Genomic DNA, 27,738 nt, shown 5'->3' on the forward strand with positions numbered 1-27,738 from the left:
ACTGGCCACAGACCATTGCTGAGAGAAGTCAGGGCAAGAACTCAAGCTGGAACTTGAAGCAGAAACCATGGAGGAATGCTGCTGTTCACTCCCTGGCTCATGCTTAGCCAGCTTTCTTTAATATACTCCAGGACCACCGGCCCAGGGAATGGCACTGCCTACAGTGGACTGGCACCTCCTATATCAATTAACAGTCAAGATCATCCCCCAGAGACATAATCAAGGGCCAATTCAATCTAGACAATTCTGAGATGACTCTAGGCTGTGTCAAGTTGACAATTAAAGCTAACAGTTATGTAACATTTCCAATGTACTAGGGGTTATTATTCAGGGGTTATTTAAAGCACAGGGGAGAATGCACACAGGTTATATGCAAATGCACCCCACTTTGTATAAGAGGCTTATGTGCCTGTACATGCATTGGGAATTTTACACAGCTGCTGTGAGAAAGTGTGCTGTTCTTCTAGAAAAAGTACTGTTCACAGCTGTCTCTCTGGTTAGACAGTTTAGCTTTTATTATGCTGGATAAGAAAGTCATACAATTTTGTGTGCATGATTTTGCACCACCAAGGCTGTCTATAAGAACCTCCTGCTCACTGTCCCCTCACCCGGCACGTCAGCTTTCTGACTCGGTGGATGACTTCTCCGCTGCTGTCCACAACTTCCAGGCTCCCACTTTCACTGGAGTTCTCTGAAGAGTCGTCTTCCACCATACGTTCTGGGACAGCTCCTGTAACGCGCATCACCTCCACATGGAGACGCCCGGCAACCTGGGTCAAGGAACCAGAACATCTGAGTTCAAAGGCATCAGATGAGCAACACTAGGCAAGACAGAAGTTCATTTTACCCCAGGCTGTCCTGCAGTTCCGGGTGACCATCACCAGCAGTGTGGGACCCGCCCTCCCAAGCCTTCTCCAGGAAGAAAACCCACCCTCCCAGGGCCAGCCTTTTCCACGCTTGTCCCTGCAACTGTCCTTCCTTATTTTTTTTTCATTAAAAAAAAAAATTGTTATTTTTATTTTATGTGACCGTGTCATGCAATGCCATGGAGGTCAGAACAGGGCTTCAGGATTCCCCTGGAACTGGAGTTAAGGATGGTTTGTAGCTACCATGTGGGTGCTGGGAATCGAACCCAGGTCCTCTGTAAGAGCAGTCACTGCTCTTAACTGCTGAACCATCTCTCCAGCCCCCTTTCTTCCTTATTCTGAGCCCAAAGTTGAGCCCCCTTGTAACTTGCTTTCTGGAACGTTCCTTAGGCATGTCTGTCTTCCTCAACTCAGCCCATGGACTGCTTCAAGCCCACACTTTTTTTTTTTCATATTCTGCCTGGAACTTTCTATTTCTCATGTTGTGCATATGTGCATTTAGTCACATGCTTTGGTAACCTATCCATCTGACCAGAAATCTAACCTCATGGGACTCCAAGACAAAGAATGAGCTTTGCTGTCAGTTAACTCAAGAATGTGAAGAAAGACAGCGAGAAATTGGAACCCAGTAACAACAGGATGAACCAGACATACAGGTATCAGATGTGTGTAGGATAAATTTATCTACTCAGTAAGTATTTACTGAGGATTGGTGGTGGAGGAACTGGGCTAAGCATTGTGCCTACGACAGCACCCAAGCAAGTCCCTGGCTCATGGAGTAACGGACGGTATGTAACTTGGATTGGGGCTGGGAGCTGGGTGAAGATAGGCTCTGTGTGGTAGTGATATCACCCTATTCCAAGAAGAACCATGTGAACAAAGCCACATAGATATGGAAAGACATTTATTTGTTTTTTTCTAGGTTCTTTAAAGTCATATTTTATTTTTTATTTCTATGTATGTGTGGTGTTGTTAATATGTTTTAAGACCATGTTCTGATACTAAGGCCAGAGGGGGAAAACAGAAAGCAGACCATGATCATCCACCCATTCCCCTGTTTCTTGACCTTCCTCTAGGCACACATTAACACAATGTCAAGCATCCACCATTTCCATAGAGGAAAGAGGGTCCTTACCTCCCCCTGCTGGCTGATGATGGGCACTGCATACTGAAGCTTCACATCACAAAACAGACATTCCAAGAACACATTGGCCACACCAATGAGGTTGTGATTCTCTTGAGCTTCATAAAAAGGGTCACCTCGCTTCCCATAGAGCCTCTTTGCCTGAGCAGTAGATGGGTCATTGGGTGAGAGGGCAGGAAACAAAGTATCAACTAAAATCACAGTATTTCAAACCATCACTAAACATATTTTTTTGGTTTGTGGGGGTTTTCTGTTGTTTTTTTTCTTTTTGGTCTTTTTGAGACAGGGTCTCCCTGCAGCCCCAGCTGGCCTGGAACTCACTATGGAGACCAGGCTGGACTTGAACTCACAGAGATCCGCCTGCCTCTGCCTCCCGAGTGCTGGGACAACAGGCCTGAGCCACCAGGCCCAGCCTGGTTTGTTTTTTCAATGTGTGTTTTTGACACAGTGTAGTCCTAGCTGGCCTGGAACTTGCTATGTAGGCCAGGCTGGCCTGTAACTCATGGAGATCCACCTGCCTCTGCCTTCAGAATGCCGGAATTAAAGGTGTATACCACCTCACAGCAAGAAGTAAAATTAGAACCCTGCCCACATAAAACAAAACCAGCTCATGAAGGGGGTGTGTTTGCTAGGGAACAGAGGCTGCTCATGTAGAGAACCCCTCGGCCTCTGATCATACTCCAGTCTTTGTCGTTTCATTCCTAGTGATCTGCCTTATATTCTTCCCCAAATTTTCCTATTGCTAAGGTCAAAAAGTTCTAATTCTTTTCATTATGTGCACTACAATTACAGTTGGCAATCGACCCAACCTTGACCACACCTAAGTGTGTGTGCAGGTGCAAACAAATATGACATCCACGCTGGGCTCTGGTCCAGCTGGTGTTTCACGACACTGACAGAGCAGCACAGACAATCTTCTTTCTGGTTCGGTTCACTTGGGATGTGGGGAGATTGAAGGACAATAAGAACCTGTTGGGCTCCCTCATTCTCCTCTGGCCTGGGTGAATCACGTGATCTTACCAAGTCTTGAACTCCTTTCAGGATCACGCTTTATTTTCCCAGTATGAATGTTCAAACCATCACTTCTTTCTCTGTCTCCTCTCTTTTCCTCCCCTCACCCGCACACTCTGATGGTTAAATCATGTATACCTTTTGATTTTATTTACTATTTTATTTATTTACTATTTTATTTTATGTGTATGAAAGTATGGCCTGCATGTATGTGTGTGCACTCATATCATGCAATGCCCGCAGAGTTCAGAAGACAGCATCAATTCCCCTGGAACTGGAGTTACAGACAGTTGTTAGCTGTCCTGTGGGTGTTGGGATATGAAGTCTGGTCCTCTGCTAGAGCAGTCAGTGCTCTTAGCCATCTCTCCAGCCCCCTACCTTTTTATTTTTATACAACCACATCTATGTCTTGCTTCTTTTACCTCAGGAATGTTTTCCTTCCATTCTTGATAAAGTTCTCTCATATCGATTAATTTATTCTCCAGCTTCTCGATGGTCCAAACCTGGGTGCTTTTCCCCTTTCTCCTCACTTGAATAGCTGGCTCGCTCACTATGGCCCCCCTCTGTATAGCAAAGAAAAACAAATGAAGTGGGCATGATTTGAACTCCTCTTCTGTTAGCTAAATGTTGTAAATAGTATAGGTTGTAAGCTTACAAAAGATGATATATCTCTACCACCTAGGAAATAGTCTAGATATTTTGTCTTCTATATACAGTCATGCACATGCTTTTTAATCCCATAATGACCAAATAAATACACACATTTATACCTCAATGGTCTCTCTAGCTTGAATTTTGTAATCATTAAATACTCTTCATAAACATGATTTTTAATAGTAACATAGTAATCCATCATACAGATTTTGACTGAGTCAAACCCACAGAGGTGTATACTGACCTCTGTGTTTACAGAGTCACCCCCTGAAGGTGTGTACTGATCAAAGGCTTACAGAGTCAACCTTCAGAAGTATATATTGACCGAAGGCTTTGAGTCAACCTACGTAGGTGTATACCGACCCAAGGGTTACAGAGTCAACTTGTAGCACCCATCAAGATCTCCTCACACCCAGCTCCAGTGGGACTATTCATGAAGCTCTGAAATAGGGCAGAGACACTGGACTCCCTAATGCCTGGGTTAATCGTGTCAGTTTGATGGGATCTAGAATCACCTAGGAGACAAATCCCTGGGCCTGTCTGTAAAGGGTTTTCTAAATTAGGTCAACTGAGGTGGGAAGACCCATACTAGGTATAGGTTAGCAGCACTTCTCCATAGGCTGAGGTCCTGGACTGAATTAAAAAGGAGAAAGCAAGCTGAGCACCAGCATACATCTCTCTCCTGACTGTGGATACAATGTGACCAGCCACCTCCTGTTCCTGCAACCACAACCTTCCTGGCATGAGGGACCATAACTCCTCCAAAACAAAATTTGCCCTTAAAAAAAAAGATCTCACAGAGGTGAGCTGCAGCTCTCACTAGCGTATCTTGCTTCCGTTCCCTAAGGACAGTCTTACCTTTCTGTTGGCACTGAGGTTGGCCGCTGGTATCTGCAGAGTCACTTGGTAGTCAGTGAGCTTCTTCATTTCCTCAGCTAGAAAGTTCGCTTCCCTCACCAGGGTGTTCGCTTTCACCAGCTGCTCTCGGAGCTTGGCCAGGCTTTGCCTAAAGAGTTCATCTCTGTGGTGTTGAAGAAAAGAAAATGCACACAGGTAAAGGAAGGGGCAATCCCACCTCTAGGTAAGAGAGCAGTGTTGTCAGATAATGGTAATAACAAATAAAACTAAACTAAACAAAAACATCTTCTTTCAGGGAGTTTTCCCTCCTAGTTACAGGGAGGCCACCTACTGGGAACCAGTGTTGGCTACCAAATAGAGGAATGATGCAAAAAGAGCAAAACAAAACACAAACCAAACAACACACCCCAGGCTTCTGCAGGGTGTGTAGTGCATGCCAGTAATCCCAGGACTTCACCCAGGTGGAAGCAGGAAGATCAGGAGTTCAAGGCCAGCCTTGGCTACACAGTAAGTTTAAGTTCAGCCTGGGCTACACAAGACCTATCTCAAAGCACAAAACAATACAAAACCACTAAATTTTAAATTACAGGACATTTTTTAAAAAATTACCGAATTTTGATATGAGGACTGAAAAATAAAAACACTTCAGAGCAAACACGTGTGTGTGGCAGGATGACTGTGGGAAGGGGCTGGCAGGCAAGGGGCTGGAGTGATTTCTTCCTTCCTCTAACCCCACCCCCCAAGCCTACACAATAGTTCATATTGAGATAAAGCTTCTCTGATGCCTGACTCAGTCCTGTCAGCTCCATGTTTATTTCCACAGCACTCGCCTAGTTACAACTTTTGATTCATTTGCCAATGCCTCATCGGACTAGGCTGTAAGCGCCCCTTGGGCAGAGCAGCGCAGGGCAGGGCAGGGCAGGGCAGGCGTCTTTTCTGTTTGCTTCCACACTTGGTTCCTGGCTGAGTGCCTGGCCCAGGGGAGGGTGTCTAAAATCCCCACTGCATGAGAGAAAAAGGGCTGGGTTTCACTTTGGATCTGGGTTCAAAGATACTTGAGCCTAAGACTGTGCCATGCTGTGCCACACACAGTTTCTCTTTTTACCTTATGTATGCCCCTGCCCCATCTTTACTTTAGAGGAAAAAGATGAGTTCACAGCATCCCAATCCCTGCTCCCTAGAAACCACCAGGAGATAGTTGTAAGGGCACACAAACAAAGATGATGGTTTTCCTGCAGGCACGGTTTCCATTCATCCAGGCTCAGACTCTTGCAGTCAGCTCAGTATTTCACTTCACAACACCCAAAGTTTTCCTGACTCTTCAAAACAGTTCCCCTCTCCCTTTCATCCCTTACCCTCCCCTTCTCGCTCCTTTTTTCCAGATCCCTTTGCTATAGAATACTCCTTATAAACTCCTGCCTTCTTCAGACCACTCCTGGGCTCAATCTAGCAGGTGAACCTCCTATGCTCCCAGAGAGTAAACACCCCAGCTGTCGGTCTCTCACACACACAATCTAATAGCTCTAGATTTAATTCTCTCTGCTCTACAAATCAACTTCCAGACTAAACAAAAGTTTGCTCATAAACTTTCGAGTGCATCTTATTTTCCCTCTACTGCTTTCTGTTTCTGCTAAGCTACTCATCTAAAATCCTGGGGAGGTGGAGGGGGAGTGGCTTAGGGGCAGTGGACATGCTTAGCATGAGCAAAGCTCTGGGTTCAACACCTAGCACCTCCCCCACAAACAAACAAACAAACAAACAGACAAAACCTGCCTATTCAAAAACCTTTTGTTGTTAAAATATCATTCAAACTTCTGCTAGTTCAAGGCCTACCAGTCTGTGCTGGATAGCTTTAGTGTCTTGATACACCTGGGTTGAGGGAGCCTCAGTTGGGGAATTGCCTTCATTGAACTGGCCTGTGGCCATGTCTGTGGGGCATCTTCTTGATTGTTGAGTGATGTGGGAGGGCCCAGCCCACTGTGGGTGGTGCCACCCCGGGCAGGTGGGCCTGTGTTGTATAAGAAAGCAGGATGAGCAGGGGCCGGGGAGCAAGCCAGTGAGCAGAGTTCTTCCATGGCCTGTGCTCCAGCTCCTGCCTGCAGGTTCCTGCCCTGAGTTCCTACCTTGGGCTCCCTGATGAACTGTGATCTGGGAGATGTAAGCTGAATAAACCCTTTCCTCCCCAAGTTGGTACTGGTCAGAGTGTTTTGTCACAGCAATTGAGAAACTAGGATACAGTTCAAGCCTTCTCATTTTGCATTATTCTTACTCAAGAGTCAAAGGACTAGGGTTTGGGGATGAGGGTCTCTAGTTGTGAACATTACTGTAGCATACTTAGGATGGGCACTATCTTTGTAAGGAAACATCTATTGGCCAGACTAGAAATGGGCCTGCAATCACCTTTGTGAGGTCTGTCCCCCTTTAACAGGCCTCTCCAGCTCCTCTCCCAAGTCCCTGGACCCCCATCCCTGACTCTGGGTCTGGGTCTATTCTCTTTTTTAATGTATATTTTTCATTGAATGAATTTTTGTGTATACACAACATACACATCTTAATCATCTTTATACCTCCTTCCCCAGCAGGTCCCCTTCCACAGCATCCCCCACTCATCCGATTTCATGCATTCTGTAAAACTTTATCAAGTCAAGTTAGTGTCTCCAGACGTCCCTCAAGGCAAGTTCATCCCCTGGGGTCTAGTCTGCCAATCTAGAGTCTCTCCCTTAAAGATCAGCTCTCCCTCACCCAGCAGTTATCAGCTGCCCAATCTGGGCCTGTTCTTACCTCTCCTCAGCCCACTGGGTGGCCTGGCTGCTGTAGGCCAGGCGGTCGGGGCTGCTGCTCTGCGGCTGTCTCTCCGGGGACAGCTGCTGGCGGAGCTGCTCCAGCTCACGCTCGTACATGAGCCGCTGCTCCTCCAGGGCGCTCCTCTTCTCTTCCAGGTACTGCTTCTCCAGGACCTGAACCACGTTCTGAACTGGGTCTGGCGAGCCAAGAGAACAGGGGAGGGTCATCAACAGCTGCTGCACACAGGCCTTCTCAAAGGTATGGTGGCCTGGCGGGGCTTTTCCCAGGAGGGGCTTTTCTCCTCCTCCTCACAGTCCGGCGGGACCGGGCCTGGGGGCTCACACATGAAATCCTCCGGGTGTTGTCCACTACCGCTTCGGCTAACTGCTTTAGATGGAAACCTTTACCCCTGCACTGCTACCTTCACATCCTCACGTTTACCCGCAACATAACGCTGCTGTCAGCATTTGGAGGGACAGAACCGGATGCAATCCTAACCCGGAGAGAAGACATGTTAGGAAACCCGAACAGCACAACGACAGGGACGTGCACGATTCCTACACCCATTCAACATGGTTTTGGTGAATGCCAAAGGGCTTCTGAGTTCTCAACCAAATTATACTATTCTTGAATTTCTCTAAAGGGGGAAAATTTTAGTAATCAGCATATGTATGAAAATAGACTAGGTGTATGTCTTGGTAATTTCTCAGGTGGTAATACCTAGGAGGGCAATTGACTTGCAAAAAGTAATACAAGTAAAAACAGGCCTTTAGCACCATATTGGGATAGATTTGGAACTCTGCACCTTCTGCACAGGGTGAGCAGTTACAGACAAACCCGTAGACAAAGCCATCAGCATTACGCATGGTGGCTGTGGCACTGGTGTGACCTGACTCTGAAGAGCCAGTTCGTTGAGCAGGGCATTAGTATGGTAAGGACCAATGAGTTGGATCCACAGGGTCAGATGCAGGCAAAGGCCACGTGAACAAAGTCACTACATCCTGGAGGAGTAGACTTCTTGGAAGCCAGATGGTGCAACAGGAGATGCCCCACCATGTGAGGATTTCCCAGAAGGCCATGGGGAGATGTAACTTTAGACTAGCAAGAGGTATCATTTCTTCCTCATCCGTTCACACAGTTGCTCTCAGTTTAATTTCTGAAGGTGGGAATGAAAGTGACTCAGACGAAATTTTTATATCACCTGATTATGGCTATAGACCGAGTCTTCCAAAATAACACACTGATTTACAAAATAAACATATAGACGGGACCTAACTTTCTATATTAACATGTAAGAGAACAAGAAAACATGTTAGTTTTAAAAGTAAAGTTAATAATACAAGGCAAAAAGGAGCAGTCTTATAAATCGCAAGATACGTTCAGTTGGAGTAAGTTGTTTTAATGAAAGTGACAGTCACAATGAAGGCAGCGACTCTATTGCCTGTCTCGCTGGTACGGGGACTAGACTCTGCGTGCACAACCTCGTGAGAACCTTGCAGCCCCTGCCCCCGTAGTGGACAGCATCAATTTTAAAGATGAGGAAATTGGGTCTCAGAAAAATTATATAGGTGGCCTATGGTCATACAACTAATCAATGACAGCACCACACTTTGAACTCAGATTGGAAACTGGCTAGCCAGCCGGGATAAGATGGTAACTTGATAAATAAGCTGAGGCAGTATTCTTATCCCTAAGGTTTTGCTTAGTATTAGTATGCTTGTCAAAGAGCAGATTCTTTAAAAACAAATAAGCAATGATACTGCTCTAAAATTTCGCTCATTGAGAAATTGTGTTACAGGGCTTTTGTGAAGCAGTAATAACTTTTTTACTTTTTTGTGCAGTACTACAGACTGAATCTAGGGCCTTGCTCATGCTGGGCAAGCGCCCTACCATTGAGTGACTCCCAGCTCTCAAATAATATATTTAATCTACGTTTCTGCTCTGTTCGCCACCACTGGAGAAACACGTGAGATCTCAAATGGCTGATGCAGGGGATCTCACCCCGGGGTCCTTGCCGATGTAAAGGCCTCGTGACTGACACCGCTTAAAACTGAACCTGCAGCTAAAGTGACAGGGTACAACTGCTGCCCACCAGCTTGGCTGGGGGCCACAGACCAGGGTGCAGATATATAGGAGAAAGCAACCCACAGATCCCACATCTGAGCCTCCCAAGGCATAGCCTCCCAACTGGGACTCCTGGGTCCCCTCCTGGGGCTTACCACCCTCAGCACTGGGGAGGTGGGGGCTGGACTTTCTTTTTTTCTTTAATGTGTATGCATGATTGCATGTGTGTAAGTGCACGCATGTCATGAAATGCCCGCCTGAGGTGGACAGAAGAGGGTGTCAGATCCCCATAACTGGAGTTACGGACAGTTGATAGCTACCATGTGGGTACTGGGATTTGAACCTGGGTCTTCTGCAAGAACAGTCAGTGTTCTTAACCACTGAGCCATCTTTCCAGCCCCTGGTTTATCTCTGTTCCTAACACCATTATGGGAACATCTCTCTCTTCTTTAAATTTTGTTTTCATTTTTTATAGAATGCATATTTGTATATGTGTATGTGTGTACAGGTGGGTTTATGTGTACATGTGTGAGAGAAAGATTAGGGTGTCATTCCTCAGTGTCATACATCTTTTTCTTTATTTATTTTTATTTTATGTGTACGTTATGCCTGCATGTGTGTAAGTGCACCTGTGTGGTGCAGTGCCTGTGGAGGACAGAAGAAGCCATCAGATCCCCTAGTACTGGAGTTACAGATGGTTGTTAGCCGCTATGTAGGTGCTGGGATTTGAACCCGGGTCTTCTGCAAGAACAGCCAGTGCTCCTAACTGCTGAGCCATCTCTCCAGCCCCACACCTTTTCCTTTTCAATCTTTTATTCTTTAAAAACATTTATTTTGTATGTATGGGTATGCACAATGCCATAACATTTTTCATGTACCTTTTTCTGCTGAGCCATCTTGCTGGCCCTCCCCACATCTGAAAACTATTTTTATTTGTTTTTATTTTATGTGCATGATTTTTTTTTTTTTTTGCCTACATGTATGTAAGTGCATCCATGCCATGTGCAATGCCTATAGAATCCAGAAGAGGGCATCTGAATCCCTGGAACTGGAGTTAAGAACAATTGTTAGCTGCCATGTGGGTGCTGGGAATGGAGCCCAGGTCCTCTGCAAGAGCAGCCAGTGCTCTTAACTGCTGAGCTGTTTCTCCAGCCCCCCTCCCCCATCTTTTTTTAAAAAGGGTTTCTCACTGGTCTGGGGCTCACAGATTAGGCTAGACTGGCTGCCTAGCAAGCCCCAGGGATTCTTCTTCTGCACCTTACCAGGGATTACAAGTGAGCGTCAGCACCCTTAGCTTTTTTATTAATGTGGGTGTTGGGGATTGAACTCAGGTCTTTACACTTGGAAGGCAAGTGTTTTATGACTGAGCCATCTCCCAAGCCTGGGAAAATCTTTCTCATAGACATCTTGACAACATTCCTTTTATGAATCAGTTTGATGTCTTTGACATCTTTGATGTTTTAAAACATCTCATCTTAATCAGAAGGTAATCTGGCTCTGACATGCCCAAGACACAAGCCAAATATCACCTGGCTTGTTCTCTAATGACACAACCAAAGGATAGGAGACCATCCAGCTGTATTTCGCCCCTCCCACTTTTCTGTTCTTTTCCCCCTCCAGTGCTGGGGCTGAAACCCGGTCCTCATGCATGCTAGGCAATCACTTTACCACTGAACTAAATCCCAGTCCACTTTCCCCCTTTTAAGTGAACTGCTTTAAAATGCAGTGAGTCTGGTGTCCAACGCCAAGTCAGCAGAGAGTGGTCTTTATGAAAGAGGGAAAGGACCACATTGTTTTGGGGATGTACCACTATCTCTTCTTAATTAGTTTATGCTTTCTCTGGTAGGCAAACATGAAAGAGAAGAGACTAACCCATCATCCCAAGCGGACAGGACAGTGGGGAGGGTATGGATATGAGAAAGAGCATCGGGAAGAATCCATACTGAGATGCTCGAAGCATTGACTTGAAGGGAAGTCCATTTTCCAGGAGATGTGAGGGAGAAGCGTCTAACTTTAGATGGAAGAAACTGACTCTGTGACCTTTGCCAGTTCCTGATTACAATATTTTAGAGCGAGCTACAGCAGAAATCAAGAGATAAGAGTTTAGTTTCTATTTTGAGGCCCTGGAAAAAAGGCATTGTTATTCATAGGGACTAGATTTTCTTTTACTTTATTATGTTTTTAATTTCTTTTATTATTTTATGTGTAAGAATGTATTGCCTGCATCTATGTACGCATACATATGCTGTGCAATGCCTGTGGAGGTCAGAAAAGGGCATGGGATCCCTTGGAACTGGAATTATGATGGTTGTTAGCTGCCCTGTGGGTGCTGGGATTCTAACCTGTGTGTTTTGCAAGAGCAGCCAGTGTTCTTAAGTGCTGAGCCACCTCTCCAGCCCTCTTTTACTTTATTTTTATTTTGCATGTAAGGGTGTGTGCATGTAGGGCCCCAAGATCAACAAAAGCATGTTCCCCGATTGCTGTACATATTGATGTAGGATCTCTCACTTGATGAGCGCACCAATTCGGCTAGTCTAGACTGACAGCTTGCTCCAGGGAGCACGGGTCTCCGCTGCTTGTGTGCGGGGACTACCAGCAGGCTGCCATGAAAACCCAATCTGTATGTGGGTTCTGTAGATCTGAACCTGGTCCTCTGATGAACCAGCTCCCCAGCCCTGAGATGAGGTAATGAAGCATCACTGCCCTGAATTTTTGTGCTCTGAGCAGGAATGAAGTCCTTAGTAACAGTCACAGTAACACCCGGGCAGGGCTGGGGAATGGCAGCTGAGAAGACAGTGGGGCTAGGACATTCTGGGGCTGTCATTGTTGGAAAGGAAACTGCTCAGTCAAGAGCAAGAACTCAAGCTTGTCTGTCAGCCAGAAAACCTTCACTTCATCCCAAGCCTTCCAGTTAGACTTCGCCAAAGCTCGCAGCCCTTGTGTCCCTCAGACCCCCCACCCCCCCGAAAGCTAGCCAGGCTCCTGCATGCTCAGGCGGCAGTTAGAACCTTTATCCCAGTGCTGATGGAGCAGCTTCGTCTGAAACCACAGGAGGGGGAAGAGGGTCTTCAGGTAGGACCACCACGGAGATGACCACCAGGCAGACAGGCTTATGATCGGGAAGCCACCTAGCAGGAGAGGGAGTCTGAGGACTCCAAGCCACAGGCTCTGCCACACTGCATCAAGGACCAGTGTGCACCTTGGAGGGATGCCACTCACCAGAGGAAAGAGGGAGGAGGGAAAGCTGTGTTCCCACAAAGACAAAACCAACACTGGAGAGAGTTGGGCCTGATTGGGAAGCAGGTGAAAAACCCTCAGTACCATAAGCCCGGCCCAACACTGATGGATTTGGTTAAGACAACTGGAGAAATTAACAATGCTGACCAAATACTTGCAGGTTCCTCTGGAGTTTCATTTATATGTGATATAAAGGCAGTAAGTAGTTACAAAATCAGAAACCCGTGATCTGGGATGGGTTAGTGATAAACTAATATGCACACATCATAGTGTGTGTGTGGAGGTCAGAGGGTAACTTGTGGGACTTGGTTCTCTCCTTCTACTGTATGAATATTGGGGATCAAACGCAGGTTGTCAAGCTTGGAGGCAGACACAGAGCCACCTCACTGGCATAATTCTATAGTTTTATATAAATATATTACTGGCATGGTGGCACACACCTTTAATACTGGCACTTGGGAGACAGAGGCAGGTGTGTCTCCGTAAGATTGAGGCCAGTCTGGTCTACATAGTGAGTTCCAGGCCAGCTGGGGCTATAAGGGACAATGTCCCATATATATACATTATAAACTGGGCGTGGTGGTACACACCTTTAATCCCAGCACTCAGGAGGCAGAGGCAGGTGGATCTCTGTGAGTTTGAGGCCAACCTGATCTATATAGTGAGTTCCAGGCCAGCTGGGGCAACAGGGAGACCCTGACTCAAAAAGTTAAAAAAAATGCAATAAAAGATAATTAGACATATACATTACAATATATGTATATATATTACTCTTTTTTTTTACAATCTGATCCGTATAGTATACAAAAGGACCAAAAATTCATAAAGAGAATAATGAATAGAAAGGTTCAAATCTTTAGAACATGCAACTCAAAAAGGCAGAGCTGTGGCTGACAGTTCTTTAGCTGTGCTCCAATTCCTTCCCAATAGGCCTATTCTCTAAATGTAACAAGTAGTCAGTGCTGAAGGGAAGAATGGTGCACTACACAAGGGGCTTTAAGTGTCTGAACAGGTAGGAGTTGCCTGTCCCTGGCTCCTGGTTAAGGATCTTTAGACACCCTGGGCACACACCAGGGGGAGAATGAGCTTGCACCAAGCTTGGCGATCTATTTTCTCAGCTGTACCTACAGAGAGCTCTACTTAGGTCAAGTTCTAGAAATGCTGTCCTGTGCTTGGTAACAAGCAAACTTCCCTGTCAGGGTTCTGGGTCCCAGGCACCAAGAATGGAGAATTGGGAGACAGGAAAGGCAGATTAATGGAAGGGCAGCAAAGAAAGAATCCATGTGTATTTTGCTGACTATGTGCAGGAGTATTTAAGCTCAAAGGGAGAAGGGAAGCTAAGGTATAAGGAGTTTGAGGCAGAGAAAGAAGTAAAAAAAATTTTTTTGAGACCGGGTCTTACTATATGGCCCTAACTGGCCTCAAACTCACAGAGATCCACCTGCCTTTGCCTCTTGAGTGCTGGAGTTAAACACATGGTCCACCACACCCAGCTTTTTGGTCTTATGTGTTATGTGTCTGAGTTTGTATCTATGTCACATGCATATGGGTACCTGTGGAGGCCAGAAGAGGGCACTGGATCCCCTGGAACTGGAGTTACTGGCAGTTGTGAGTCTCCTAACTTGTATGTTGGGAACCAGACTCAGGCTCTCTGGAAGATCAGCAACAGCTCTTAACTGCTGAGCTATCTCTCCAGCCCCTTAATATAAACATTGAAAATCTTCCCTAAAGAGGGACCCAATAGTAGTGCTTTAAGGAGAATCTCTTCTTCAGAGATCTGAGACAGGCTGGGGTACAGGAGAAGCAAAGAATCTACACCACCTCACTTTTACCCTCATTTTTATCAAAGGAATTTGACCTTATTTGTTCCATGTCTCTTTGGAGGTGTAATTTCCAATGGAGTTTACAGCAACATATGTCTTTTATATTTCTGTAAGGTTCTATTCAGATTCCTGGAGCCATATTTTCTTGGGAATTTTCACATTGTCTCAAAAATGACAAGCCCAACAGTGGGAAATCTGATAAAAAGGGTCAAATCTGTCAAAAACATTAAGTTCTAGGATTACAGCTACCGCAACTGGCTTGGAAACAAAAGGTCTCAAAGACGGGACCATCTACATACTTCCTGGTTCTAGCTGAGGGAGAAGACCAGCCCAGAAATCTTGTCACTGCTCCTCGTAAGGAATCATTAACTTTATGTGTCTCCCTTTTAGAAAGACACTATCATATCCATACTTAACCTGGGTCAAATGGCATGAGGTGCAGAGCTGCTGAAGCGGCTGGAGCCGGGACTTGGGGTCTTACCATTGCTGTTCAGCGTTTTCATTATGACTTCCATCTGCGCAAACTCATAGTTGTAGTCTGGTTCTGAGGAAGCCTCGCTCGCTGCATCCAGGTCGTGCTCCGAGGGACTTGTTTCTTTCTCAAAGTCTTTCAACCAGTCTCGCCGTTTCCTCTTAGGTAAATTAATTCTGTGAGAGTTTTCACCATTAGATAAAATCAACCTGATTTACACTTAAATAGATATTAGAAAAAATACACCTAAAAGTATTGGAGAACACAAAGTGGTTACCTAAAAAAGTGGTTATTTCCCCATAAGATTCTGTCACCGTGCCATAGCTGGGTGGTACTGCAGACAAGGGTGCCATTTACACAGGACCTGAAGAGACACAAAGGAACAGGGCAGGTAAAAGGAAGTCAGCAGCCCCAGGACTCAGAGGTGACATCTCCTAATAGATGTATTCCAACTGACATCTGAAGAAGGAATGATAGGATTTGGAGCTACCAGCAAAGTTGGAGAGATGGCTCAGCAGTTAAGAGCACTGGCTGCTCTTACAGGGGACCCAGGTTTAGTTCCCAGCACCCACAAGGCAGCTCACAATGTCTGTAACTTCAGCTCCAGGAGCTCCAACACCCTCTTCTGGGCCCTGTGTGCAGTGTGCACATGTGGTACACTTACATATGCATAGACAAAACACTTATAAAATAAAAATAAATAAAATGTAACAACAAAAAAACCATGAAGTCTAAACAATGATGGTCAGGATCTGCCAACATCCTTCAGAGAGTCAATGTCTGACAGGGTGTACTTCTGATGGAGATGGAAAACGTCACTGATGGGATAGTTTGTCAACATTTATAAATAACAGGGGCTAGGGAGCTGCTCAATGGGTAAAGCACTTGCTCTGCAAGGGTAAGGACCCGAGTCTAGATCTTCAGAACCCATGTAAAACGGGGTCCCGTAGCACACATCTGTAAACCCAGTACTCCTACAGTGAGAAGGGAGGTTGAATGGGGGCCAGACAGCCTGGTGAACACAGCAGTGAACAAGAAACTCTGTCTCACGCACGGTGGATGGTGAGGACTGACACCCAAGGTTTTTCTCTGACTGCCACACAATGCGAACACATACACAAAGATAAAAAAACTGCAAAAACAGGACCATATGTATTCAAGTAACAACTCATTTAAAAAAAGTTTTGGGGCTGGAGAGATGGCTCGGCAGTTAAGAACACCAGCTGTTCTTGCAGAAGACCCAGGTTCGAATCCCAGCACCCACATGGCAGCTAACAACTGTAACGCCAGTTCCAGGGGATCCGACAGCCTCTTCTGTCCTCCACAGGCATTGCATGACATGGGTGCACTTATCTACATGCAGGCAATACACGCATACACATAAAAAATAATAAAAATATTAAAAAGTTTTGCTGGTGATTTAGAAACAAAATAAGGGGGTAGGAGGGTAGAAAAATAAAAGTAAATTTGCTCAAGGATTATCAGGTAATGTCTGATGGAGAAACATAATGGGCAATTGGGAGTTTTAATTTTCCAGTAAGTTACTTTCCCCTTATAATCTCTCATTATCTGAGTCCTGGTCTCTGCAGGATTCTAAAACTCGGAGTTACGAGGTAAGGGACATGTAATTCATATATGGAAATAATCACTCTTCATAGTAAGATTTCTACTCTGTGGTCTACGGTTTTACCTGTAACAAGAGAGCTAATGCCCCTTCAATTACTACACTGTTATATTTGGAGTATGAAACGCATTTGAACATTTTGTCCCCAGCAGGTAGAACTGTATTGGAAGCTTGTGGAACCTTTGGGAGGAAGAATCTTGAGGAGGAAGCAGGTCACTGGGGGTGATCTTAAAGGATACAGTGGTCTGTCTGGCTATAGCTCTCTGTCCTTTTCTGCTTCCTACCTGCAGATGTCATGCTGCCAACTGCTTTATGCTCCCATGGCCTGGGCTGTGAGCCACACCTATCATCATGACTTCCTAGTTGTGTGGACTGCGTCCTCTCAAACTGTGAGCTAGAATAACAACTCTCTCCTCTCTGAAGCTGCTAATTGTCAGGTATTTAGTTAACGCAATGTGAAAGGTACCTAACACACACTCTCATCTGTAAGCAGAAAGCAAATCCTCCTGGGCACCCAATGTATCCTTTACTTTGGGATAAGTGAAGCAAGCAAGCAAGCAAGCAGTCAGCTATCTTCTTCCCACGGCAAGGCAGCGACTGCTGAGGAAGTGGATGCCTCTTACCTAGCGTTTTCTTTTGGAGTAAGGGTGATGTCTCCGTCAGCTGCGATATCGATCTCACAGTGCTCAGGTTGAATCCCTATTCCAAAGAGCTGGATATCCTGAGACGTATCTGCACCCACCCGGGTGTGATCCTAGGATACAGAGTTGAAGAAAGGAAAACGTGTTCACAAATCACTCAACCCAAAATGATCACAAGCAACTGGAATAAACCAGTGCATACATAGGATTGTATGAAATGAATCACACAGGAGTGCTGGAGTATCAGTAGCCAAATGTGGGCCAGTGAGATGGCTCAGCAGGTAAAGGTGCTTGCCACCAGGCCTAACAACCTAGGCTTAATACTCGGGACCCACATGGTAGAAGGAGAGAATGGACTCTACAAAGTTGTTTTTTGACCTCCATGTACATGCATACACAGACATGCAGAGATAAATGCAATAATAAAGGAGGCAAAAAAACTTGCCCTTAACACAATTAAAAAATTAAACATGGGGCTGGAGAGATGGCTCAGCGGTTAAGAGCACTGACTGCTCTTGCAGAGGACCTAGGTTTGATTCCCAGCACCCACATGGCGGTTACGAACCATCCTTAACTCCAGTTCCAGGGGAATCTGAAGCCCTCTTCTGACCTCCGTGGCATTGCACAACACGGGTGCACTCACATACGTACAGGCAATACACTCATACACATAAAATAAAAAAAATTAAACACTGCAAAAATAATGCCCACCTCCAGATCCAAAGTGACTAGCTGTTATTTAAAAAAAATAAGGAATGTGGACTTGGCAGTAGCAGACAGTGTTTTTCAACGCTGGCTTGAATACTATTTAAGTGACTACCAGCATGCCACTTTCTCTGTCTCTCTCACACATTTTGACAAAACCAGTACAATATTATTTAACCTATTTGATGGGAATTCTATTAAAAAATGGCTAAATTTAGGAACAGTTTCCACAAAAAAAGCAGTTTTGTGGAAAGTTCTATCTCAGCCTCTTCCCCCACCCCTCAGGATTAAACTCAAGGCCTCACACATGCGAAATTACTGAACTACGTTATTATAGGCAACGTTCCCATGGGCTCACTGGCCAGCCAGTCTAACCAATCAGTAGGCTCCAGGTTCAGCGAGGAACTCTGTCTCAAAAAATAAGGTGGAGAGTGAGAAGGGGAGATACTTAATGCTAACCTCTGGACTCCACATGCATACCTTGCATGCTCACTGGGGACACAGAGGAACACCTCTCTCTCTCTCTCTCTCTCTCTCTCTCACACACACACACACACACACACACACACACATTCATATTAGTGTTTCCAATATTAGTATTCTGCAGAGTGGTGAAGGCATTGGGTTGTACAATACACAGACTCCCATGGTTCTAAGTATCTTGAGCCTTAATCATGTGAGGCTCACTGACTCAGTCTGTTTGGCCCCTGTGCATGCATAGAGCAATTACTTTGATAGTGTTCTACAACTGATTTAATGACTGTGATATGACCTTTCTATGTAACAGAGAAAATGTAAAACTTGATCTTCTAAAATTAAGATGTCTGGGGCCTGGCTCAGTGGTTAAAAGTGCATACTGCTCTTGGAGAGGACCCGAGTTCAATCCTCAGCAGCCACATCAAATAGCTCACGGCCACCTGTCACTCCAGCTCTAGGGGATCTGATGCCTCTAGCTTCCATGGGTGCCTGTATGCATGTGCACATACCCCTCAAGTATACAATTAAAATAGTGAAAATAAATAAGCCCTGGGTTTAATAGCCACTACCACAAAAAAGGGAAAGATTTCAGAAGCAATTTCTTTTCCCTAAATGAACAGATCTTAAGTTGGTTCATGGACTCGCAGGAAGTTAATCAAGAGCACCATAATTCCATCCCTGGAAAAAGTGGGAGAAAACGGATCTTAGAAGACTGAGGCTCTCTGCTTCAGTTCTACTTAATTCTCCATTGTATTTTATATTCCCAGGGAATCAAATTCTATAACAAGGTGTTTATCTAGCTTTCTGTGGTGGGAATCCCTGTGCACTGACAAGTTTGTCTACTGTACAGTACATGTGAGCTGCCTTAGTAAAGACCCAGGTCCCCAGTCTTCGACAGTTATTTCAGTACTATACTATAGTACCATAACATACACAAGCTCTCTCTTCCTCCCCCTAAATATGCTTTGATGGCCAACTGAATGCCCTATGTCGGTTGGGGTGCCCTGTACTAATGCAATCAGTGCCCTATTTCAGATGTCTCCTTCCCTTCTTCCTTCTCTTCCTCCCTCCATTCTGAGGCAGGGTATCAATAGCCCAGGTTGGCCTTGAACTTGCTATGTGGTGACGCATGACCCTAAACCCCTGCCCCTCCTGCCCTATACCCCCTGTTGTACATGTGCTGCTGAAGCGAGCATGCCTACCCTTCCCTAAATGCTGAGATTCCAGGCATGCACCACCACACCCGGCTCAGGCGTACCACTTCTTACTGAATACAACTAGCCAGCAGTTCTGAAAGTATAGTCAGAAGGCCCCTCACGTCTCTGATCACCTTTCAGGAGGCCCATGAGATCAAAACGACTTTAAGAAAAATACTAAAATGTTTGCTCCTGTTTTCTCATTTTCTCATTGATGCATGGTGGAGTTTTTGGAGAGTACCTGATCTGTCTGTGATGATGTAGCTTTGAAGATTAACAGCTGTATGCTTGCTCATATTAGTATTTTAAAATGCCCTCAGTCTTAATGACTAATGACATACCAGACAGAGAGCTATATCCTAGGCACACAAAAGTTCTCTGGAGTCCTTGATACTTCTTAAGAATGTAAATGGGATCTAAGCTGGGAAGTGGGAGAGCCATTGTAGTGACCTCCACAGCACGGTCAGTGCACAACACAGACCATTGTGCCAACGCTGAGGTTATACCTCAAGGGCGATCACAGGAGGAACATCCTTGGCTGGGGATGTGGATATAGCAAAAGCAGGCCTCAGCTTTGCTCTGGAACCTAGCCAAGGTCTCTAGGCCTCTGTGGGTCTTGAGATCTTAGAATTAAACTGAGAACCTCCAGCGCTTGTCAGGATCACTGCAGCTGGGCCCAGGTGACTGAGAACCCTTGTCACATTGGGGCCTTCTCCCAGTGCACTTTCAGTTGCCCATCTGTGCGCTTTTCCAGCCTTCACTCAAAGTACTCAGCAACAACTACCCAGGCGCAGGAGAAACAAGAGTCATTTCTCACTGCTGGTGGTGAGGTGACTACTCCATCCATGGCCTGTCTTCTCTGAGGGCTAAGCTGGATGCAAAAAGCAAAATCATGGCACCAGGCATCTGTATTCACATGGAACAGCACAAGGGTGATTCAGGATTGCAGCTACTTATTTAGTAATACACTCTCTCACCTTTAAATAGTAAACCAGAAGTTCATTGAGAGCAGGGTCTGCATTCAGGTTGACAAGGTAGCACTTGTCATCGCCCACCTTGATCCCGGAAGTCTCCAGGGAGATCCCCATACTCTCCAGCTGTCGCTGTCTCTCCTGGTCAAGGAAACAAAGAGCAGGGAACTTTATTTGTTGCTCTAGTTGCAGGACGTATCCATGGAAAGAGTAAGTCACTGATTCTGGGGACAATGCCAAATAAATGACACATTCTACTCAGCACAATTAAGTTCACCAAGAGCCTGAAGCTCATGACATTAAAGCGTCACAGGGCACTGAGGGTGGATCAGACACAAGAAATGTCAGCCTTCAAGAAACAAAGTCTAGGAGAGGGAACAAGATGGCATAACTAGAATTCCGAAGAGGACAGCACCGTGCCACAGAAGGCTACAAAGAGGTGCGTGGCTTCCAAGAAGGGGTCCTGATGGCTGAAGAGAACACAGCAGGCTATAGGGTGAGAATATATTTGAGACAATTTTTAGAGCATTAGACAAATTTCAACAGGGAGAAGCAAGATAAAGACAGGTGTTCTAGCAATGGTCATGGGGAAACGGGAAAGCATAAACTCTGGGCAGTGGATGATTCCAAGGGCCAAGATCCCCTAGCAAATGGGGAAAACAGTTATACATAGGTCTGAAAAAGCAGACTGGGACCCTGTAATAAAAGGTTTTGAATCATCCATCCATCGAGCGACCTGCCCATTCAAGATCTTCACAATAGAGTCTACAACGTGGCAAGCACTGATCTAGGGTGTAATACAGTGCCAGATAAAACAAAGTCCCTCCTTTTTTTTTTGTCTTTTGGAGACAGGATCTCTCACTGTATTCCCAGCTGACCTGGAACTCACTATGTAGACCAAGCAGGCCTTGAACTCACAGAGATCCCCCTGCCTCTGCCTTCTGAGTGCTGGGATTAAAGGCGTGCACCACCACGCCCGGCACAAAGTCCCTCTTTTCATGAGAATATGCATTCTCATAAAAGGAAACAAGTGACAACTAGACAAGTGCTATGGAGAAACTTAGGGGGGAGAGAAAGGGGGGCAAGGGAGACTCAGAGAGAGACAGAAAGACAGAGAGGAGAATGTCATCAATAAGAAACAGAAGAGGCTGGACTGGGTCCCAGCAACTGCATTGCAGCTACTTAATTGGAATGGCTGAATGTTTCCAGGTGGTCAGTCAAATTAAAACTCTCATGGAAGGCACCGTGTAGAGAGAGTCACTCTCACACTCCTGCAGAATTCCTCCTGGAAGTACTCTTCATTGTAATGAAAGCCCACATGACATTTCCCAATACGCACAAATAGTCAGTCAAACACACTGAAAAAACTACTGCGCTGAATGTTTTAAAACCAATCAGAGTGCTCAGTGCCATGCTTTGCTCGGTGATCTTAAAAAAAAAAAAAAAAAACAAAGAAAATCACATCATGGACTTTTGTTGAACTGGGAGGGATGGGAAAAAGGAAAGCTGTCCCCTGCATCCTTGCCTATTAAATGTCGCCCTCTAGCTGCATGTGATCAACCTGCAGATTTGTGAAAGATGAAGTGTTTATTTATTTTTTAATTTTAACTTTGTTTAGTTTTTGGTTTTTTTTGAGACAGGGTCTTCCTGAAGCCCAGATGGCCTGGAACTCGCTATGTAGACCAGGCTGGCCTTGAACTCACAGAGATCGCCTGCCTCTGCCTCCCAAGCTCTGGGATTAAAGGCATGCACCACTATGCCTGGCTGAAGTTGGTGTTTAAAAATGAGCTCAGCAGAAAGAAAGAGACCCTGAAGGGCTTTTAAGGATGGAGGAAGTCCACAGTGTTCAAGGGCTGGCTGATCAGCTGACCTGTGCGATCTCTTCTGTTTTCCTCAGTTTCTCTTCCCACGTCACCGTTAGCTCCTTAATCAGCTTTTCAGACTCCTCAAGCTTCTCCTTCAGCTCGGGGGCCTTCATGGCCTTTGAAATGAAGCCAGAGACATGACTTTCAAAAATTCCCCAGCATTATGCATTTTACACACACACACACACACACACACACACACACACACACACACACACAGTATTCTTTTTGTGTGTGTGGTACTGAGGTTGGAACATAAAGCCCTGTAATGCTATGTACTGCTATAAGCATGCTGTATCTAGCTCTAGCTGTAAGCTATACTCTCATCATCCGGTCGGTCTTCTCTAGCAAATACCAATAGTCTCTTGGACGCAATCAAGTCACACACTGTCAGAGTTGGCCTTAGATTTCTACTAATTAAAATATATGAAGGAGGATATGGCTGCTCGTGTTTCAAGGAGAAAAAAGGAAATACCACTGTCTGGAAGGAAAAAGTGATAAATCCTAACAGGTATCTCATCCATCATACTTAAATTTCACATTTAAAGATCTGAAAAAAATGCTGGTTTATCTTTGAAATGCCGAAGTTGGGAAAATAGGTTATTTAAGTGGATTTATGCTTCAGTAAGACACAGATAAACACATATTACCAATAAATACCCTCCAGCTGCATTAACCAATTAGGAACCTAGCCATCATCACCCATTCTTTATGACTTAACAAGGACACAGTACCCAATGTGTATGAAAACTTCAATGCCTTGCAGAAACAAGTCTACAAGTTCAGTCAAAATTAACACACTTTGTCCTTAGGATTTCACACTGGAAGTTCAAAGGCCAACTAAATGACTGAAGCAATCAGGTAGCAGCAGGAAAGACCTCATATCCCTTCTTGTCTGCAAGCTGCTAGGACAGAAGTCTCAGTGCTTGTGTTGTGCTGATGAGCCTGGAGTAGATGCCAGTAAACACTGACACGTGCGTCTCGGGGAGATGGCCTAGCCCTCTAGCACGCACACTCTTACTCAGCGGACACACAAGTCAAGGGATTTCAGAAACAGGGCACATCAGGCTGAAGTTACCTCGGCCTGTGAGAGCTGCTCTCTCAGTTTCTCTACTTCCTCCCGCAATTCTCGGATGACCTTGGCGTTGGGATCCTCATTCACCACAGCATGGTTCACAATTCTCTTGGCTCGATCTGCGTATCTCAGCGTGGACAGTGTCTCTTCATAGTTGTCTGCAGCTGGGCTGATGGTGGCTATCATAGAGGTCTGGCTGTTGCCCCCTAAATTGTCCTGCAAAGCATTTCCAACAGCACCTTGGGGAAGGCCATCCCATCACCGCACATGTGACAAAAGCAAGGGACATGCATGTGTGGCAATGCTCTCCGAAGAGAAAATGCTATGTGGAAATGTGTTAACACTGCACAGAATTTTATGAAGCAGGAGCACATGCATGGATGCACACACATGAAGCAGGAGCACATGCATGCATGCACACATATGAAGCAGGAGCACATGCATGCACGCACACATGAAGCAGGAACACATGCATGCATGTACACATGAAGCAGGAGCACATGCACACATGCATGCATATGGAGGTCAGAAGAGGACATCAGGTATCTTTCTTATCAGTCTCCATCTTATCCCTTTGAGGCAGAGTCTCTTCCTGACCAGCAGCTCACCATTTTGACTAGGCTGGCTGGTCAGCAAGGTCCCAGGATTCACCTGTCTCTGCCCCCCCCCGACACCTCCAGCGCTGGGGTTATAGACACACCCAGCCATGCCAAGCTTTTTATGGGTGCTGGGGATTTGAACTCAGGTCCTTCTGCTTGCACAGCAAGCACTGTTACCTACTAAGCCATCTCTGCAGCCCCTAGAAAATAGTGTTCACTGAGCATCAGGAGGAATTAGTTTTAGAGTGCTGTGTGCTTGGTTATCTTTGCTCCTGCCTTTCACAGCTGCCACACTAGAAACTACCGGTTTTAGACGGAAAGGTGTACTAGAGCAACAACTCACCTTCAGAAGCCAAGTAAGGACGGAATCTCGATAAGGCACAAATTTGTTTTTGCCTTTGCCAGCTGCCTGGTCGGCCAATGATGATATAACCAACCCCAAGGTTGTGAGTGATCTGCAAGAGGATGAAAAATTAGTTTTGTGGGAATGTTTATTTTCATAAAACAACAACCCTTCTGGAAACAAGCATAAAAGAAGCAGAGCGGCCAGGCCCCAAAGTCAACAGTTGGTTAATTCCCCAATAGTTTTCTAAGAACTAAGGAAAAAGAAAAACAAAAAGTAGCCCCATTAACATAAAATAACGAATTTAGAATTCCTATAACAATACTATGCTTAATGGCAGAACTTAAACATTTTAGAACCTGGAAACATCAAAATTGGCTGTAAATTTTTAGGTGAAACAAAGTTTTTTTTTTTTTTTGGTCTTTTTGAGACAGGGTCTCCCTGTAGCCCCAGCTGTCCTGGAACTCACTATGTAGACCAGGCTGGCCTTGAACTCACAGAGATCCATCTACCTACTCCTGCTGGGATTAAAGGCGTGCACCACCACCTCGGGCCGAAACAAAGATTTTTATGTTACAAGAATAAATTTATTTCTCATTGACAAAAATGTGTTGATTGTAATGGTTCTGATTTTGCTTAATAAAGATGTGCTTGAGCCCAGTTAGAATAATTTAAAATTTATGGGCTAAAACTGCAATTCCTTTTGTTCCAATATAAATTTCTCTAAATACACCACATACTGGGACACAAAACAAATCTCAACAAATACGGAAATTGAAATAATTGCATGTATTGTATGCAACAAAGCTTAAATCAATAGCAAGAGAGTCTTTAGTAATCACACAAACACATGCAGCTTGAGCAACACACTACTGACTGATGAATGTGTTGAAGAAGAAATCAAGAAAGAAATAAAAAGTCAGGTGTGGTGGCGCATGCCTTTAATTCGAGCACTTGAGAGGCAGAGGCAGATCTCTGTGAGATTGAGGCAGCCTGGTCTACAGAAAGAGTTCTAGGCCAGCTGGGGCTACAGAGAGACCCTGCTTCAAAAAGGCACTTTCTTGATTCTTGAGGATGTGGGAGGGGCCTGCCTGCTGCGGGGCGTTGCCACACCAGGCAGGTTGCTCTGTATTGTATAAGAAAGCAGGCTGAGCATGGGCCAGAAGAATAAGCCAGTCAGCAGCGTTCCTCCATGGCCTGTGTTTCAGCTCCTGCCTCCATGTTTCTGCCCTGAGTTCCTCTTGGGCTCTCTTATTGATGAACCCAGGAGATATAAGCCAAATAAACTCTTTCCTCCCTAAGCTGGTATTGGTCACAGTGTTTTGTCACAGCAATGGAGAAACAAACTAGAACACTCCCTTCCTCCTTCTTCCCTTCCCTCTTTCTTCCCCTCCTTCTCTTCCTTCCATTGGGTCTCATGTAGCTGAGGTTGGCCTCAAACTTGATATGTAGCCAAAGATGACCTTGAACTTCTGATTCTCCTGTCTCCACTTCCCAAGTGCTGGGGTTACAGGCATGTGACACCATGTCTAGTTTATGTGGTGTTAAGTCTTCATACAAGCAAGGCAAGTACTCTACCAATGGACTCACATCCTCAGCCCCCATTCTTAATTATAAAAAAGACACGCAAAAACATGTAGATTATGAAATGTGGGGAGAGGGTAGCACTATTTTGAAGGAAAGAAAATGGGTGTCTGTGGAAAGTGGGAATACAGGCCCCACGTCCTTTCATAACATTTCTCAGTGGCTAATACCAATGGTGAAGCTCAAGAATCATCCAACGAGTGTCAGCTGCTAGGGTGGAACAGTAAACACTAAGCCAACATTTCCCCAAATGGCTTCCCAGGTCAGTGAGATGGCTAAGTGGGTAAAGGCGTTTGTTGCCAAGTCTGACAACCTGAGTTCCACCCTACATGGTGGAAGGAAAGAACTGACTTTCATGAGTTGTCCTCTGACCTCCACACCCATACCATGGCATGTGCATACCCACCAACATAGACATATACACGCACAAACAAATAAATAAATGTATAAAAATAAATAAAAACAAAAATGGCTTCCACTGAATGCTTGTTCTGGGACCTCTTAACATCTGTCACAGGTCACCTAGAATCCTGTTGTGAAGTAAGACTGGGGGAATAATGAGCTGGAGTTATACAGTGTTGATTCCCACAGGGCTTCTCAGAACCTTCAGTGCTATGACTCTCCAGAGGAAGGCTTTATAACTAGCTTTCTCAAAATTATTGTGCAGCAACTCTTGTCTTCCCAGAGCTGTTTGAAGAGGGCTTCATAGACATCTCTGGGAATCACAGGGCCACCCTGTCATATTCCACCAAAGATGTGGTTACCATATCCCAAGGAGATTTCTGCCATCCTTTTGGGGTCCCTGGTGTATATCAAGGATTCTGGCCCCTCTCCATTGTCAGATGCTGTAATATTCAATTGTAAATGACCAGAACCTCTAGCCTTGAATGATGGGCAGAAGCAAGTTGCTTTCATTCTCTTGACACAAGTTCACATGTATGAGTCTTTCTGGAATAAGTGGAGTTCAATTTTGGAAATGCTAATTTATACTTTATTATTTTTAATATTATTTTAATTTTCATTCATTCATTCATCCATTCATTCATTTTGAGACAGGGTCTCCCTGAAACCACAGCTGGCCTGGAACTCGCTATGTAGACCAGGCTAGTCTTGATCTCACAGGGATCCACTTGCCTCTGCCTCCCAAGTGCTGGGATTAAAGACATGCACCACCTCACCCAGCTATTTTATTATTAATTATGTGCATATGTGCGTGTGTCTATGTATAGGTATGTGCACATGAGTGCAGGTGCCCATGAAGTCTAGAAGAGGGCATCCATCCCCTGGAGCTAGATTACAGGTGGTTGTGATCTATCCAACATGGGTGCTGGGAACCAAACTGGGATCCTCTACAAGAGCAGTATGTGCTTTTAACCCCTAAGCCATGTCTCCAGCCCTTTTATTTTAGCAGAACTAGGAACTGAATCCAGGGCCTTGCACATGGTCAACAAATACTCTATCACTGAGCTATATCTCAGTCATCTTTTTCTTTTGCGACAGGGCCTCATTAAGTTGCCCAGGCTAAACCTGAACTCGCTCTATAGCTCAGAGAGGCCTTGCACTGTGGTCCTCCTGTTCCAGTGGCTGGGATGATGGGCCTGGCTTACATTTTACCACAACAGCTGAAATGGAAATGAGGTTGGGAATCACAGTCTTGAAGTGGCCGCTGTTGAGAATGAAAGGTTGCCATGGTCGGTGCCTTGGGGGGTGCACCCTGAGAGCTGAGTGAGTTTGCAAAGAAACTG

At 45.3% G+C, this 27,738-nt stretch overlaps 1 protein-coding gene across 7 annotated transcripts in view; it reads right to left on the reverse strand.

Annotated features, from left to right (window-relative positions):
- Kif13a (kinesin family member 13A) overlaps positions 1-27,738 on the reverse strand; it is a 209,194-nt gene that overhangs the window by 46,726 nt on the left and 134,730 nt on the right. For all 7 annotated transcript variants that reach the window (XM_029570387.1, XM_029570383.1, XM_029570384.1 and 4 more), the window contains 12 exons: positions 24,410-24,521; positions 23,471-23,683; positions 22,398-22,508; positions 20,534-20,668; positions 17,161-17,291; positions 15,191-15,277; positions 14,923-15,089; positions 7,315-7,513; positions 4,534-4,696; positions 3,444-3,584; positions 2,002-2,151; positions 609-770 (listed from right to left, as the gene is read on the reverse strand). In XM_029570387.1, the coding sequence (XP_029426247.1) occupies positions 609-770; positions 2,002-2,151; positions 3,444-3,584; positions 4,534-4,696; positions 7,315-7,513; positions 14,923-15,089; positions 15,191-15,277; positions 17,161-17,291; positions 20,534-20,668; positions 22,398-22,508; positions 23,471-23,683; positions 24,410-24,521 (1,771 nt within the window). The remainder of the gene's footprint in view (positions 1-608; positions 771-2,001; positions 2,152-3,443; positions 3,585-4,533; positions 4,697-7,314; positions 7,514-14,922; positions 15,090-15,190; positions 15,278-17,160; positions 17,292-20,533; positions 20,669-22,397; positions 22,509-23,470; positions 23,684-24,409; positions 24,522-27,738) is intronic.

This window comes from Nannospalax galili, unplaced genomic scaffold (assembly GCF_000622305.1).
Source record: "Nannospalax galili isolate Female #2095 unplaced genomic scaffold, S.galili_v1.0 scaffold923, whole genome shotgun sequence".
In the NCBI taxonomy this organism is placed as follows: Eukaryota; Metazoa; Chordata; class Mammalia; order Rodentia; family Spalacidae; genus Nannospalax; species Nannospalax galili.